This window comes from Puma concolor, chromosome B3 (assembly GCF_028749965.1).
Source record: "Puma concolor isolate L17-30 chromosome B3, mPumCon1.1.hap2, whole genome shotgun sequence".
NCBI lineage: Eukaryota > Metazoa > Chordata > Mammalia > Carnivora > Felidae > Puma > Puma concolor.
The window spans coordinates 130,638,762-130,657,085 of record NC_141672.1 but is presented as its reverse complement, the minus strand read 5'-3'; the positions used below and the strand labels follow the sequence as shown (position 1 = coordinate 130,657,085).

The window sequence follows — 18,324 nt, the reverse complement described above, 5'->3', positions numbered from 1 at the left end:
TCCTTGGTGAATTATCTATTCAAGCCTTCTGCCATTTTAAAAATCAAGTAATTTTTTTGTTTATTATTATTTAATTATAAGAGTTCTTTATATATTCTGAATTTTAGTCCCTCATTAGATACATGTTTTGCATATATTTTCTCCCAGGCTGTGGCTTGTCTTTTCATTCTATTTACATTTTTAAAAATAACCACAAAGGCGGGGTCCTTGGGTGGCTTAGTCGGTTGAGCATCCAACTTCGGCTCAGGGTTCATGAGTTTGAGCCCCACTTTGGGCTCTGTGCTGACAGCTCAGAGCCTGGAGCCTGCTTCAGATTCTGTCTCTCTGTCTGTCTCTCTCTCTCTGCCCCTCCCCCACTCACACTCTGCTTCTCAAAAATAAATAAACATTAAAAAAATAATAACCATTAAGGCATTTTTGCATATCAAATAATTCACCTTTTCCAAATATACTATTCAGTGTTTTTTTAAGTAAATTTACCAAGTTTAGAATCATCACCACAAATCAGCTTTAGAAGATTTTCATTGTCCCGATCTAATCCCTTATGCATATTTACTGTTAATCTTGTTCCCTCTCACCCCTGCCCCAGGAAATCACTAATCTATTTTCTGCCTTTACAACTTTGTCTTTTTTGGATATTTAATGTAATGGAATCATAAAATAATATGTGATTGCTTATATCTGGCTCCTTTCACTGAACTTAATGTTTTTGAGGTCCATTTGTATTTGGGGATATATTTGGAGTTTATTCCTTTTTATTAATGAATAAAAATCCATTGTATGTATGTATAGACATACATTAACAATGTCTTTTGAAGAGCAAATACTTTAGCAGTTTACCAAGGGAAACAAGAACATGTGTCCTTATAAATTCTTGTACTCAAATATTCATAGCACCTTTATTTGTAATAGCTAAAAACTATAAACAATCCAAATTTCCAACAATTAGTTGAAGGATAAATGAATTGTGGTGTATCAGTGTTGAAAGACTACCCAGCAATGACAAGGAATCACTGATACATACAACAACATGAAAACAATCTCCAGTGCATTATGTTCAATGAAAGAAGCCAGACACAAAAGACTATGATCTACATGATTACATTTCTAGTAATAGAAAAGGCAAATTATGCTGATAGAAAGCATATCAGTGATTGCCAGGGGTTAGTAGGAAGGGAAAAGATAAACCAGACAGGGTACAGGGAAGTCTCTAAGCTGATGGAAATCTTCCATGTCATAATTGTGGTGATGGTTACACGACTGTATAGTGGTTAAAAGGCATCAAGTTTTGGATGAACTCTATTATATGTAAATCATACCCCAATAAAGCTGATCTTAAAAAATAACGATATGTCCCTATTCTTTCTTCAGTTCTAACAAAGGCTCTATCTTCTGCCAGGTCAGTCTATTTTAGTACTTACTTAGAGGTTTCTGTGTTTAATTAAACGCCAGAAATTTTTGGTTATGAATGATCATTTAGCTCTTCAATTCACTTTTTTATGACCGTGGGAGTTGAATAAAATTTTTTCTAAAACAATTTGATAAAATATATAAGCCAATCCAACTTCCAAATGGACTGAATTCTCCTGGAAATGGCCCATACATTTCAGAGACATAGAAAAACAAACTAAGTATGCGCCACATGTACATAGAGCAATGTGGATAGATCATAAAACACGAGGCTGCATTTTTACAAAGAAGAAAGAAAATGAGGTCTCATCACAATACCGTTTATGTCAACCAACGATAACATGCACTTTATGTTTATGCACATGTTTTGCCGGGTCATACAAACAAAAAGCCATCAAATCCATTAGAACCCAGAGGGCAGGAATGGGACTAGGAAACAAGGATGAAAGGTAATTAATGAAAAGAGTTAATTCAAATCAGTCAGTCAAGAGGTCTTACACAGACCAAAGAGAGAATGCTATGATTTGAGAACTATGATTAATTAATTTTCCCTTCACATAAAATGTCCAAATCAAACAAAAACTAAGATGTCCTTGAAACTAACAAAGTCTCCAAATACATATTTGACAAGGTTTTGGATAAATAATGGAATTTGTTCATTTGTCCAACCTACGAGTTGAAACGTTTTATTGGGAGGGAAACATTCATTGTTTTTACTAATAGAATAACACAAATATACAATGTTTTAATATGGTAATGTTCTCAGTCAGAGTCACTCAATGCTCTTTCAAATGTTAGAAATGAAGAAATTAGGAACAATTTTAAAAGCAAAGCAGAATTGAGCCAAAAAAAGCTTTATGCAGTAAAGGAATACAACCAACCTCAAAGCCGAATAAAGTGTAACATTCCACTCTAGAGGGTCATGTGGAAGATTAGTATATGGATAAATATATACAATGGGTGAATATACATATCCATAGCATACTTGCTGATCTGAGGAACCCACCTGTATTAAAATTATTAATTTAACCAAAAAAAGAGAAATATGGTCTCGTTTTTTTTTAAGATGCCCAGGTTTCAAGGACAGGAATAACATTTTTGAAGAAACACAGGAAGTATATAGTTTTCTATTTTAGCATTATCTTTCCTTTTCAAATAAATCTGGAAAATCAATCACTTCATCTGATGTAAGTATAAATAATTATGAAGAGGTACTTAATTTAAAACTCTGCTTTGAAAAAGGAGAAAAGAATGGAGTATAAAAATATTTGATAAACTGAAAAGAGAAGGGAGACAGGTCTTAACTGTAGAAATACCTTAGAGATTAACTTGCCTGAACTTTCATTTTATGGATATGGAATATAAAAAAAAAATGTCCAAGAGGAAGAAAAAAGAATGCGAACTTCTGCTCCCATGTAAACGGTTCAATGTTAGGTTAATTGCCAAGGAATGAGTCTCTCAGGTTTGCTACTATTGCAGAACTGAGCCTTCAGATGGCCCCATGCAGACACCCAGACCGCCCCCTCTTCATCTGGCACTTCATCAGTAGCCTGGGAGCCAAAAGCCTAGCAATTTGAGATCCCCCTCCCCTTTTTTCAATATTCTTTTATAGAATAAAAGGAAGGCAGCCCTAGGCAGATATTAAGCATGTGAAGTCTAAATACTGTTCCTTAACAACAGGGCACCTGGGTGACTCAGTAAGCGTCCAACTTCGGCTCAGGTCATGATCTCGCAGTTTGTGAGTTGGAGCCCCATGTAGGGCTCTGTGCTGCCAGCTCAGAGCCTGGAGCCTGCTTTGGATTCTGTGTCTCCCTCTCTCTCTGCCCCTCCCCTGCTTTCTCTCTCTCTCTCTCAAAAATAAATAAACATAAAAAAAATTAAATACTTCTCCTAAACAGAAACAATAACCCACTGGCATAATTATGGTCAATTCCCAGTTGCTAACGAAGGATTCAAAGACTCTTTGAACAGAGTTTAAGCCGGGGTTTATTTTATTTATTAAAAAAATTTTTTTTAATGTTTATTTATTTTTGAGAGAGAGAGAGAGAGAGGGTGCGAGTGGAGGAGGTGCAGAGAGAGAGAGGGAGACACAGAACTCAAGTCAGGCTCCAGGCTCTGAGCTGTCAGCACAGAGCCTGAGGTGGGGCTTGAACTCACAGACTAACGGACTGTAAGCTCATGACCTGAGCCAGAGTTGGCCGCTCAACCGACCGAGCCACCCAGGCACCCCAAGCCGGGGTTTATATGAGAGAACAAAATATCTGGAGCAATGTAAGTCTCAGATAACATTTGAGTCTAATGTACATACTTTGAGACTATTTCAATTTAGGACAGTTAATAACAATCCTTCTTCAACTCTTGGAAATGGCTACAGATGGGTCATTCCACCTTTCCTTCTTTGAAGAATGAGGACATATTAGCCCATCATGAGCTTATGTTGCTCAGTAGAAATGGTAGAAATGGGGAGTGTATTCAAGGCACAATTAAATGAAAGAAAAAAGATTACCTTTTGACTTTACCACCTCCGTCCTTGCCTTGACCCTTCTGGGACCACAATTTACTTTGAGACAATGTGTTTATTCCACAAGTATTTAAATTTGAGTGCCTCAGATCCCCTTTAAATCACTTTTCAGACACATAAAGGAATGCATAGAAGAGTCTGGAAAAACTGGTTAGAAAGTGCTGTGCTGGACTCCCCACTACCAACCCCAGTCAGCAACAACAACATGCACATACATATATGCCACAAGCTAAAACTTAGAAGGAAAAGGAGTCCAAAATACAAAGCAAATGTCAGTCCCTTTCAAATGATCTACTTCTTTGTTCTTTATCAATTCTCTCTCTCTGTTCTTGCTATTCTAGGAAGGGACATCACTTTCTGATCTTAAATGGCTCCTGGCTAGCACTAAGGGATAAAAATGAACCAGCCAAATCACAGCTACTGGTCACTTCATGGAATGAGTACGTGTAATATAAACACAGTCTAGGACCAAAGAAGAAAGGTTTCGTGTGATAAATATATCGTGGGAGATGCTGAAACAGTATCAAATTTACATGAGTTTTTAAGATAGTTCAGAAAATTTCACATTTGCTATCTTATGTTTTCTGTATTTTCAAGAGATACTAACTAACTCTTGTCTGCCATCAGGAGTATTGTACTGTGAAAGTCCAAGAAGTACTGGTATAATGGGAAAAGAAAAACCCAACAGCCCTGAACTTGGTGTCATAACATGTCAGTTCATGTCCCAAATCTACCCCTTGAATACTAACTGTGCGATCTTGGCCAGGTTACTCACTTCTTATTTTCTTGACTGAGATCACATCAGTTGTGATTTCATATACTTGTTAAACTGTAAGTTTCTATTCAAATGCAAGGTGTAAGCAATATTTTATTTATGACATATGTGGTTTAATCTAATGCAAATGATATGGTAAACCTTGAAAAAGATATAAATGCATGCTTCAAAAGACATAATCTCACTTCCAAGTTAGATTTTCCTTACTTCTATTGCATTCAAACAGAGATGTGAGGCTAGTGGACCAACACATCATTTTCTGTAGTGAATGGAAAAAGCTAAGGGTGAATTATTGGGAGTTAAAGCTACATGAGGAGATTGGAAAAATGACATAGACTATACTTAATCCCTTGAGAAGAAGCAAGAATGGTCCTAGGAATTACAAGAGGATTGGATTCCTTCCTGATTATTGTTGGAGCAGCTTAGGCTAAGACAGAGCAAGTTGGTCCTCCACAGCTGTGCTGCTTTGGCAACCAAAAGAGTTTTCTAGTTCTAGTCCTGATCAAAATGTAAAAAATGGAGCTGTCCACCGAGAAGTGGGAAATCAGCAGTGCAAATCAGGAGAAGACCTGGATGCCAAATTCAAAGATCACCACATGCTATGCAAGACAAGCAAGGAGTTCAGGTTAGTAGAAAGTAATTTGCTAAATCGGACGTGCAGCAGCAAATCCTACTTTATTTATGCATTCTTTGACAAATCCAAACATGTGAGTAAAAAGTGGAATTAATGGTCAAAAAGGAAGAACATTTGCAAATGTTTCCAGCTAAAGTTTAAGTGGTATCCAGGGGCTTCCTCTTCCTCTCGATAGCAATAGCACATTGTTGGCCCAAGTAAAGTTGTTATTTGCACAAAAACCTTTTGGAGAGTCTATGTAGCAGAGTTGGTCAAACTAACTCTTGAGATAAGGACCCTGCAAATGGTTATAAACATATGATCTGAATTACAGTTAGTCTTGGACTAAATGATCTTTATCAAGTTTTGTCTTAAGTTTTTCCAACTTTGACATTCAAATATTCTTTTTGCTCCAAAAAAGTTAATGTGCTAATAACAGTTTTTGAAATAGAGACAGCCATGGAGATTATAGATGAACATTTATCTCCTGTTATCATAACACAAGCACAGTTTTAATAAAAAGGTTGGAAGCAGTATCTATTTAAATTAAATTAAAGAAAAAGAAAAGTTTGCTTTTTCTGAGAAAGCAAATTGATATTTTTTCTTTGATTTCCTTATACTTTGGAATGAAGGACTGCTTATTAAAACTTTCAGTAAACCTTTAAAATTATGCTATAAAGCAAATATTAAGTTTGGTCTTTAATGAGCCATTTTTGCTATTTTATAGGCATTCTAAAATGACACAGACTCTTCTAGCACTGACTTTCTGGGAATGTTTATCCTTTGTCAGACAGCATGCGACATGGAAGATGAAGTGGGTCCCCACGTTGTCACTGGCACTAATAAGTCCTATGATCCTTAACATCTCTTGACCTCAATTTTCTTCACTGTGAAACTAACACACTTGAGGAGATTGTGCTCCTAATTTTCATTTGTTCGGCTTCTAGATAATGTTTGGTGTATATACTATTTGATGAACTCCCCCAGAAATCTGTAGCCCATTAATGGCCACCTCTGAACAACAGATTATTTAACGTTCTTACAAAGATTCCAGTATTCCAGAGTTGGGGCAAAGAAGAGGAATGGGAAGGAAAGACACACAAATACTACTTACTTTTCAAAGAAATGTCTGATAACCAGCAAGACGAAAGCATACGGAATTGTCATGTACAAATGAGAGGGTTTTACAAAGACAAGTCCATCATGATCTTCAAGATCTGACCACTTTATTGTTGGAGGAAGCCAGAATCGTTCCAACCAAAACCATTCTTTAAACGTCTGAAACATTCTAGAGAGATGGAAAAAGAATATGTTAGGCTTATAAAGCAAATACTTAAAATTAAAATAACATCGAACACCATTACTCAAAATACCTATGCCAGAGAGTTTTGAAGACAAGGCAAAATGGAATCCTATTATTCAATGGGTTTCATGATTGTTCATTGCATTAAACAAGAATTACTCTGCCGATACTCTCAGAACACTTTTGGCTGTGGCATGGCAAACTGAAGTTTAACATACCACTGTTCATACTTTTGGCACAACATACATTGATATCATGGGTATGTTTCTTCCTCTTCTATGACTCTATGGTATGAAAAATTATTTAACAGTAATCTATCTCTACAACTTCAACACGCCCAAGGTCAACCTCATGAAAGCTCCAAGTATGTATAAATCTACATTAGTACCCTGAGAACTTCTTTGGGAAATAAAGAACAAGTATATTTAATTTCATAGTACAATAAGGAGCTCAAATCTGTTCATGCCAACAAATATTTATTGAGATTCTATTATTCGTCAACCACTGTGCTAGGCACTGAAAATATAAAGATTGAAAAGATAGCATTCTTGCCTTGAGGACCTTACAGTCTTGTGGGCAAGGCAGGCCTGAATATATAGATGACTTTGACATATCTTTTTTAGGTACAATAAAAAAGGCACAGGGTGTTGTTGGAACGAGATGATGGGCACTGAGCCCAGCCAGGAAGTGTCAGAGAAAGATCCCTGGAACAGATGATCCTTGAGATGTCCTGAACAATAATGGAGATAAACCAGGGAAAGGCAGGAAATGGGAGTGGGAAATAGAAGTTTTAAGGAGGGAAAAATGCTATGATCAAATAACCAGAAACAAAGAATAAAACAGAATTAGATGTCCTAATCTCATTGTTTTAGCTATGAACAATTTTTAGTCTTGACATATTGACCTTGAGGATGTTTTGATTTCGTCTTTTAATAGTTAATCAGAGAAAGGAATCAAAATGTCCGCAGATTGATCACAAGGTGGTCAAAGTAACTCTATCGAAACATCTTGATTTGTAAATATTGCAGTTCCCGTTGAACACGACCAGCAGTTTGGTACTACTACAGTGTAAGAATCCAAGGTGTGGGATGGTTACACACAGGTGCCCCCACAGTCTAAGTTCATTGCCTTGGCACGCTTCTTAATAGTGCCCCCTTACTTTCAGAAGTGCTCTAGTTTGGCCAATAAATCATATGGTCACTCTCATCAAAAGGCTGGTGAGTCAAGTAGGACTTTGTCATGGAGGGTGTGAGACCCATGCTAAGTAGCTTGGACTTTAGCTAATGACATCCACTGAACAGTATTATGCAAAGGAGTAAAATGGTCAGATATTTTTCAAAGGCCACTTGGCAGCCAGGTCCTCTGTGAGCCCAAATGGTGTCTTTCTGCAGATAGGAGGATGGCGTCGCCTCTGGGCAGACACAGCCCTTCTATCCAGTGGGCTGAGGGCTGGATGTTAAGGCCCCGTGAGCCCCCAGGCCAGGCATATATGTGGCTACTTGGTTGGCAGTGGTATGGAGTCCGTTTCAGGAGACAGGAAGACTGGAGAGCAATTAGGAGTTTCAAGCGCTGGATACAGTCAGAAATGGGAAGGCTTGCACTGCAGTGCTGGAATCAGGCACTGAGTATGCTGATAGTAACATCTTACATGAGACTACGCATGAGATCCCGATGAGGTAGAGAACAAAGAATTAAGAGAGAAGTGAGGTTGAAGGGGGAAATAGACAACCCCAAGAAGCAGAGGTCAAAGAACAAGTATGATGGGAGGGACTAAGGACCCCAGAGGGCAGGAAGTCTCAATCAGAGGCGAGGATCAGAGGGTGGAGTCCTGACGTTACACATTTCCAACTTCAGGTGAGGAAGAATTCCAGAGTGTGGACCCCGATATCCTTCTGAAAAATCCACACCCCAAGCAACAGCTGAAGCCTGCTGAGATAATTCCGTGCTTCATTTCGTCTCTCATCCAATGTTAAGAGATGTGTTTATCCGAAGTAGCACTAACTCGGTCACACCCACAGCTGCATGGCTTGTGTGCAGAAAGAGAAGCGCTGCCTTCTTTCTCATGTGTTAATCATTTCACTCTGATTTCTACTCTGGGGGAGGATGAGTCCTATGAATATAGCTGCAGTTGTGCAAATATGGAATGAAGATAATCAAGAAAGACTAGTTGATATTTCCTCCCTATCAGGCTGTGGGGCTACAGAAAGGAAAGGGGTGATCCTGGACTCAGGGAGCTTACGACTGAGTCAGGACTCATGTGGCTCTGGACTCGGAGTCAGTGAGAACAGGGGAGAGGGTAGTGAGGAAGGGGAAGTCACACACTTTGGGAAGGGAACTGGCGATTCAAGCTCGGTTGCCTGGGCCATCTGACATAACTGGCCAAAAGAAGGCATGAAGAGAGGTAATCTGTTTTGAATGCATGGTCAGATACAGCTCAGTAAAAGAACAGGCCTAAGCCTTGAGTCCAACTCCAGCTGAAATTCAAACTTCCTACAGATCTCAGAAACCAACTCTGGCCATGGGAGGCTCTGTGTAATGGGCAAATCTTGGGCCAGGCCTTAACCTTCACCACATCAGAATGAGCTACACCTGCAAGGGCAGAGAGATTTTTTTTTTTTTTTCCCCTAAAACTTTGCCTCAGTATGTTCATAACTTTGTTGGCTGTAAATTTAATAGTCTAAGGGTGCCTGGGTGGCTCAGTCGGTTAAGCTTCCAACTTTGGCGCAGGTCATGATCTCACAGTTTGTGGGTTCGAGTCTCGGGTGGGGTTCTGTGCTGATAGCTCGGAACCTGGAGCCTGCTTCGGATTCTGTGTCTCCCTCTCTCTCTGCCCCTCCCCCACTTGCACTCTGTCTCTGTCTCTCAAAAAAATAAATCAATGTTAAAAAAAATTTTTTAATTTAATAATCTAGGGTTCAGGGAACAAACAGCAATGGTGATTGAGTTATTTTTTCTTTTGCTATTGTTATAGTAATTGTTATACAAAATAGTTCGCTCACTCCTAGAATGCAACTCCAGGCAGCACAGATTATTTTGTCCAGAGTGAAACACAATTAAATAAATAGTTTACAACAGCTATTTAGGAGTTGCCACTCTAAATTATGCCCTTGTGCCTCATATGCAAGCAATGAACCAAGATGTTGAAAGCCATAGTAATGCTAATATCCCACAGCTTAAAACATTTAAAGGGAAATAGAAACAATACAAAAGTTGAGGGTGGCCCCCTGGAAAATGTGGCTCAGACTGCGAAAAAAATAAATCTAATTATTTATTCATTCTTTTTTATGTGCTGCCACCAAACATCAATTATTGCTGCTTCAAACAGTCAAGGATCCCTTCTTCACACCATTCACAAAGTTTAACTCAACATGAAGCACAAACCTTATAGGCCTTTATGGACCCTTATAGGGCTAAAATTAAAACACTCTTAGAAGACTACATAGGTCTACGCAGTCCTGTGGGTTAGGCAAAGCCTCCTTACATATCACACCAAAAGCACAAATGCCAAAATTTTTATAATTGATAAATTGGACTTCATCAAAATGAAAACCTTTTGTGCGTCAAGGAACACCATCAGGAAGTGAAGAAGACAACCCACAGGATGGGAGAAAATACCTGAAAATCATGTCTGATCAGGGATTTGTATTTAGACTATATAAAGAACTCTTGCAACTCAATAATAAAAGGACACATAATCCAACTTAAAAATGGGCAAAGAATGTGAACCTGAATATCTCACCAAAGAAGATACACAAATGGCCACTAAGCTCATAAAAAAAACTCTCAACTTCATTAGCCATGAAGGAAATGCAAATCAAAACCACCTCAGAGGTACTGTTCACACCCAGTAGGATGGTTATCATCATAAAGATAACAGGTGTTGGCAAGGATGTGGAGGGCATGGCTGGTGGGAAGTAAAATGGTACAGATGCTGTGGAAGACAGTCTGGCAGTTCCTTGAAACGTTCACCGTGGAGTTACCGTATGACCCAGCAATTCTACATGTAGGCATTCAAGAGGGTATGTAGGAGAATTGGAAGGATTCATGCTACAACATGGATGGCTCTTGAAAATGTGCTAAGGAGCCAGACACAAAAGGCCACATATTGTATGATTCCATTTATGTGAAATGTCCGGAAGAGGTAAATCCATAGGGACAGAATGTAGGTTACTAGTTCCTTAGGGTGTATGAAGGGAGTGTGGGGCGAAACGGGGAGTGATTGATAACGGGTACAGAGTTTCTTTTTGGGTTGATGAAAATGTTCAAAGATTGAATGTGGTGTTGGCTGCACAACCGTGAAGATACTAAAAAATGTTGAATTGCAGACTTTAGATGGGTGAATTGTGTGGTATATGAATTATATCACAAAAAAAGAAAAAAGAAACAGGAAAGAAGCTTCCTCCACAGGGTGCCTGGATGGCTCAGTCAGTTAAACGTCCGACTCTTCATTTAGGCTCAGGTCATGATCTTGTGGTTCATGAGTTCAGGCTCTGCATCAGGCTCCTTACTGACAGTGTGGAGCCTGCTTGGGATTCTCTCTCTCTCCCTCTCTCTCTGCCCCTCCCCTGCTCTCTAAATAAATAAATAAATAAAAATAAATAAATAAACAAACTTTTAAAAAATTAAAAAAAGAAGCCTCCTCTGCTTCAACACTTTTAACCCAGAGCTCATCCTGCTAAAGCTTCCCATTATTTCATTTATGGGGCTTATGTTTTACCTCCCAAATTCACCTGTGTCAAGCTTGTGTCCACGAACCAAGGAAAGTAATTAAATGAAGGAAAGACTATATCCAGATTCAGATTTCAGCATGATTTAAAGTTCATGACTTTCTGGGGGAAAGAAATAGCATGCTTTAAAAAGCAAAACAGGCTAACCGCCCTGAAGGAGAAGCGGCTGTCCTAGATGATCGCCCTCCCCCCCCACCCCCGGGTGTAAGGGTGTTCGGTAGACATCCACAAGCCCACATTTCAGCTCTAGCAGTGGGCTTTAAAAATTCAGGCGATGCCTCCAGCCAGCCTCTCTACCATCCTGTTACTTCTCTCAGGATGAGATCAGAGGCTAAACACAGAGAAATGAGCTGAAGAAAACCGGGGCCAGCAGTCTCCAATCCTCTGGGCCACTTGGGTCGACTAGCAAGAAACAGGTCACGGTCCCTCAGCCTCCCGCTAGCTGTTCCTACGGCCACAAGCCTGTGCCAGTACCTCTGGCCTCCTTTATAGCCACCTCTCCCTGACCCTAGTGTATCGGACATGCCATTTTGGAGGTAGCCCAGCATCTGGCTCTCAGAGCAGCAGGGGAAATCACCACCAAATTGGGGGGGGGGGAGCACTGCCTTTCCCACTGAGAGAGCCAACATGGACCGTTCTCCATCTGCTGACAGTTGGCTGGGATGGCCTAGGCTTGGCCAGTTGGATGCTTTTCTCGGGGCTTTGAGTCTGGAGCAGACAGCGATATCCAGCGGCAGCCGATGGCATCCTGCCTAGGCCGCTGCTGTTGAAAAGATCGTTGTCATCTCTTAGCTTTTTGGCCTTCCTGATCCCATCCCCCCACCCCACCCCCCCACTCCCGGTTTCTTGGTTTCCACTGTCATCCAAGTCTGGTCCACCGGCCTTCCTTCAGGGCTGTGGGCTGCTTCCAATGAAGCCCTGTGTTTAAGATGGTTAAGAGAGAGGTGGATTTTGTTGCCTCTAACCAAGAGGGCTTACACGGAGAAGCAGGAATCTAGGGGCAGGCAGCCTGTAGCATTTGTCAGTTCCTCCCTCTGATCTCATCTTGCAGACAACGAGCACTTGTTTATCCCCTTTCTTCTCTCCCTCTTCCATTTTGGCTCCTGCACTGCCTAAGTTTCAAATCACAGTGGCATTATTAATAGTCACTGTGTAAGGTATTTTTTGGTTCAGTGTAAAAGAGGCTGCTGGCCTCTCTGACACAGCCTTAAAAAGATGCATGGTAGATGACAAGATATATTACCTGTGCAGCCAGTGAAGCGATATCTTTATGCTGTGTTAATGAAGTATAGCAATATTTCAATAATAGCCAGGTGGAAAGAGAATTAGAAAACACTGACATGGGGGAATACTTGCATTTTTTTATTTTAGAGAGAGAGAGAGCTCACATTCGAGGAGGGGAGAGGGGCAGAGGGGGAGAGAGAGAGAGAGAGAGAGAGAGAGAGAGAGAGAGAGAGAGGATCTTAAGCAGGCTCCATGCTCAGCAGGGAGCCTGATGTGGCACGACATTGGGATCATAACCTGGGATCGTGACCTGAGCTGAAATCAAGAGTCCAGATGCTCAACTGGCTGAATCACCTAGGCATCCCAGGAAAAGCCTGCATTTTTAAAAGCCTACACAGGTTACTGCTGTAAGCACAATCCTGAGCATTGGCAACAATGAATCTGTCATTCAAGGCCTCTATGCCGGTGGCATCTGGGACAGTCTGGGAAGCCCACTGACTCCCATGGCAAATCCGCAGCCCACCTCTCCATTCCTTTAGCTCAGCTCTAGGCCTTTCTGGCAACTGAAATATTGTCAGCTCTGTTGACAACTCTTCCGTCTCTGCTTGGTACGCTCTTTAAGCAAATGTATTTTACTCATTGGCCACTCCCGGTGCCTTTCTTTTTTTTTTCTCATCTGCTACTCAAAAGTCCCCCTTTCCCATCCCTCGTCCATTCTCTGAGTACTGCAACTCCTATTTATATAAAAATATCTGAAGGAACCATAGTATTTACATTAAAAATATCTGAAGCTCTTTTTTAAAGTAAGAAATATTTGCAAGAAAAATACCAGCATTTATTTCCTTTTACTTTGAGGAAGTATCAGTATTGGAGGAAGCATCACAGTCCAGCTGTGTTTTCCCACCTGCCAATACTGTGGAAGTTTCAAACCCTATTTGCGGCTGCAGCTGCCAGTAGTTTGCAGGAAGACAATCTAACTAATGTGGGTTTTTATGACTCATGATTTTCTGACCTCATGGATACAGAACCCCAACAGGGTGAAAGAAGCCTGCTGAGCCACTTTCTCAAATGAACACCATTAAATTTGACCTTAGGACTGAAGAAATAAAACCATCTGGACCACAAGTTCATCACTATTTGAAGCAACATTTTTGCAAAGTACTAAAAAAAATGTGGCGCTTGAACCCTTGCTGAGGTGAGAACTCCAAGTTAGGCTGAAGTTTTGGGCAAATTATCAAATTCTGGTAATTATCCATGCAATCCCTACTGCTAATTATCTATGCAGTACCGACTGTAAGTAACCCCATCACCTTAGGAGATAACGCTACAGAACATATCTCTTGGAGAGAGGAGAGTGACGAGAGAGGGAGTCTACAGAACAGAACACAGCTCTCAGAGGCCAGTGACAAGAAATGGGAAACTAGGCAGACAACTCTAATTGAAGTTACGGTGTATTTCTGAGCAATAAAGTGATGGAAAGACCCATTTGAATCGATGTTCACTAGCTCAGAGTATTATTAGTGTTGGAGGATGTGAGAGTTGGTGAGAGCTTTGGAGACTGGGTGACTGGCCAGATTACAGTGGGACTAGGGTCCTCTGCTAACAAGAAAGGCAACTCCAGAGGAGCAAAGAGTGTGCCTGGATTGTTCACTATTGTACACCCGAGGCTTGCCACACAGTACACACTAAGTAAGGACTTGTTGAATGGATGGACAGAAGGTTTGCCGAGGTTGGCATAGACTTTTGAGCAATCAAGGAGTGACGCTAGAGCCAAAAGTGATATGTAATTTAATTATCTAAAAACCATCTCATTTTTATTAGTTGCAAAACAATTTTTAAAATTTGGTGCAAGGGATCAGGTAAATATGTTTATCTACATTTCATCTGTTTGTGTTTTCTTTGGAATGAATTCTACTAACTCAGCCAAAAAAACTGGTTAAGCCTTCAAGATAAACACATAGGAAAACATTAGCAGCTACTTGCTTCCTGTCAATGGCGTAAGGACTGAGCCAACTGTAAATTCCAGCTCTAAAAGCATTTTAAGGGGCGCCTGGGTGGCTCAGTTATAAGCCTCTGACACTTGATTTCAGCTCAGGGCATGATCTCAAAGTTCGTGAGATCAAGTCCCGTGTCAGGCTCTGCACTGACAGCACTGAACCTGCTTGGGAGTCTCTCCCTGCCCCTCCCCTCTCGTGCGTGCTCTGGTGCGCTTTCTCTCAAAATAAATACAAACTTAAAAATAAATAAATTGTGCCATTTCAAATGGATAAGACAATGCAAGTGATAGACTAACTTACCTCTGAGGAATATTTATTGTGATTAAATTAGTGCACTAAAAGCCTATAAATGTTTGGGCTTACAGTGAGAAAACTGAAGAGAAAAATGAATGAATGAATGAATGAATAAATCAATAAATAAACAAAACCTATACTCTGTGTAGAGAAGTAACTGACTTACAATAAGATAAGTAACTCTCTCATGTTAAATTTTACCATTATATCAATTTAAAGCCTTGAAGAAATTCAAGACAGACCTATAGCTTAAAAAAAAGAAAAATACAGAGCATTTGCAAACACAACCAGGATATCACCTCAAAGATGTCATTGAGGGGTATCAGGATGTCCTGAGTATTCAATGATTCTTCCTTTTGGTTACAGTCCCCATATACCCCTGGCCCCAGGTTTTCCCTGGGCATGTGGCTGTCCTGCCATGTGAGACACTGCCCAACCTCCCCTGTGGCTAGATTTGGCCATGCGTGACTGTGTCCACGTCAATGACACAGCAGTGGAATTCACTTGAGTAATCTCCCTAAATTCCAAGCTGTGTGTCTCTGTTTCTCTCTTTCTTCCATCCTAATAACTAGAAATAGGGATGACAGGATAGAAGCAATCTTTGAGGTCAATTAGCCCATTATCCTGGCCTACCACATGTCTGGACAGTTACATACAAGAGAAAGAAACTCTTGTTGTCAAGAAGCCATTGAATTTTGGGTCCTTTTTGTTTTAACAGCTCAGACCGTAACTCTCATATATATAGAAAAATATGAAGGAGAAGGAAATAAGAACTACATTGCCATATTGTGTTATATTTTTTCCAGGTAGATTATAAAATCTGGAGACATCTGCTCAACAACAACAAAAATATCACATAGAGAACAAAAAGGAAGCCTATATAGACTGGGAGAAAATATTTGCAATATTTGCAATAGGAAAACATTGTATCTAGAATATATAAAGAGCTCAGTAATTTAAATTCAATAAGTTAAAAACTCTGGGGGACTTTTTAAAATAATAAGTCAATTGGGGACCTGTATTTCCATTAGTATTTTGCCTACTGGGGAGCATGCTCAGGATTTGCTCTGCCTGTAGGGCTTCTTGTATGGAGCCTGTGCCAATTATCAATTCATTGCCTCTCAACTGCAAATCCACCTTTTTTTTTTTTTGCCTCTTCTGTGAACGGGTCTGCTTCCTTTCCTATTTTCCCTTTGCCAGCTGGCCCTGGAGCTCTATCAATAGAGGATGGTGGAGGGATGTTGCAGGATGAAAGGGTTTTGCTTCCTAACTCTGGTGAAAGTCAGTGAAAAGGCTCCAGTGAAAGGCTCCAGGAGCCCTGAGCAGCCAGCAGATTCTCCCTGGGGAGTTTTGTACTTGGGGAGTGCTGCCAGTGAGACACTTTCCAGTGACTAGGTCTCCCCCGCATTCTGGAGGGCAGATTCCTGGCAAGTTCTAGGGGGCTGCTTTCCAGCCTATTCTGCTGGTAATTCCTCTGTGTCCTCCCCAACAGGTGTGCCTCTGGTGGAGGGGGAGGGGGCGGTGCAGATAGGGTGGCATTTCCTTGCATGCTCTAGCTCAGCCCCAGGGGTCATGAGGGTTTCCTACAGCAGTGATCCCTGCATTCTATACAGTTCTTCCTACTGGCCAATCCTTTATTTTCTCCAATCTTGATTGGGCCCAGACTGCCTTGGTGGAAAAGTCCAATTTTTAATCTAATATGCCTAATCTAATATGAATTAACAGAAGCTAAAGTTATTCTGAACAAAAAAAAATCAAAAAATGAAAAAAGCCTCTGAAGTTCCAAAGCAGAAGGGAGAACCCTCTCATTTTTCCCTTCTAATACTGTGTGTAGAGTTTGGTTACAGATTAAATGATGCCTGGAGATTTCAGAAAGATGTGCTTCTCCTCCTCTGCTCCTTTCTCCATTCCAAGGCTTAGGTTAATGTCCCCATGAGCAGCCATCACTTTCCACTAGGGCAATAAGTTCTCCCTGTTTAGTAAACATAATTGGGATATTTTCCCAGCAAAACTAATAAACTCCTAAAATGCCAACTAGGCACTTGGCATCTGTATGGGGTCAAGCTCTCTTTGAAGCCAGGGCTATCCCCTAGTGCCATTCTCTTCAGGCCATGTTTCTCTTGGCTCTGTAATAAAATTTCACAATACGCCTTGATCTGGGTTCCTAGCTTAAATAGCCCGCTTCCTAACTTAAATATTGAGCCAATGAAGTTTAATTCCTAGAAAATCACAAGTTACTGTTTGCTGTTGTGTGCAGAAAAACCCAACGTGGGGACGGCTCTGCCGGAGGCTTAGGGTCCCAGCGGCCCCCCCTTTGTTTGGAGGCAGCTCCTCATGGCCCGCCCTCACCTCTGCATGGTCTCCTGGGAATGACCCTGGGCCACTAGATCCCTGTCTGCTTTTCCAGGCTGACTTGTGCCTCCCATGTTCCTCACTTTGTGATCCCTCAAGTCAGGTCTGCTTTCAGACTCTTGAGAACAAAACACAAAGTTCTTACCTGCCTCCCAGTATGTGTATTGACTATTCCTCTGCCAGGACTCCTTTTTCCCCATCTTCACCCAACTCTCTCCTCCTAATACTTCAAGCCCCAACTTAAGCCTCCCTAAGAGTTCCAGCAAGGATTTCCATGACCCCTGCCCCCACCACACATTGCTCCAAATCTAAACCAAATATTGCCATCGCCCCCTGTTCTTTTCCTTCACAGCCTGTATTAAATTTGTAATTACATGTTTGTATGTTGATTGGATTCTGGCTCCCACCTTAGACTTCAAGATGCACAAGAATAGGCGGGACACCTGTTTTGCTCACAACAGCATCCCTAACTTGGCATACAGTAAGTGTACAAACAGTAAGTGCTCAATAGATATTAAGGGAGTCAGTATACAGCACAGCAGTCAAGCACATGGATTTTGGAGCCAGACTGCCTGGATTTAAGACCTGGTTCTGACAGTTGACTAACTATGTGCCCCCAGACAGCTAACTTAATGTCAATGTCAATCTCTCCATCTACAAAACAGTGGTAGTAATGTACTCTGTGAGTAAATGTTTGTAAATCACTTTGTTACATGCCTGTTAATAAATAATAAATAAATAATAATAAATTGGAGTCAAGCTGTTCAATATCATTTGCCCTTCTGAAGAGGAGCTAAAATGAACTTTCTTCTTTAAATTCTTTAACTGACACCTCTTAAATTATTTAAAAATAATACACAGTGCTGTGATATAGTTAAAACTACTACATTAAAAAAAAAAAAACATAAATGATACCACCCTTTAGAGTAATAAGTTTAGAAGTCACCAAAATGTTCAAGCCTACCTAGGAATATATGTGAAACCGGACAAAAAATATGTTTAGGCTATAGTTAATAAATACTACTTCAGTCTCAGTGTTCATAATAATGATTTTTAAAAATCTGAAAGGTTTAAGTATATTTTGAAATGTTAGCTCTATGCAATAACA

General features: G+C 40.4%; 1 protein-coding gene across 1 annotated transcript in view; it reads right to left on the bottom strand.

Moving 5' to 3' along the window:
- CERS3 (ceramide synthase 3) overlaps window positions 1–18,324 on the bottom strand; it is a 105,721-nt gene that overhangs the window by 73,456 nt on the left and 13,941 nt on the right. Inside the window, exon 3 of the mRNA XM_025919586.2 lies at window positions 6,434–6,607. Coding sequence (XP_025775371.1) covers window positions 6,434–6,606 — 173 coding nt within the window. The 5' untranslated portion in view covers window position 6,607. The remainder of the gene's footprint in view (window positions 1–6,433; window positions 6,608–18,324) is intronic.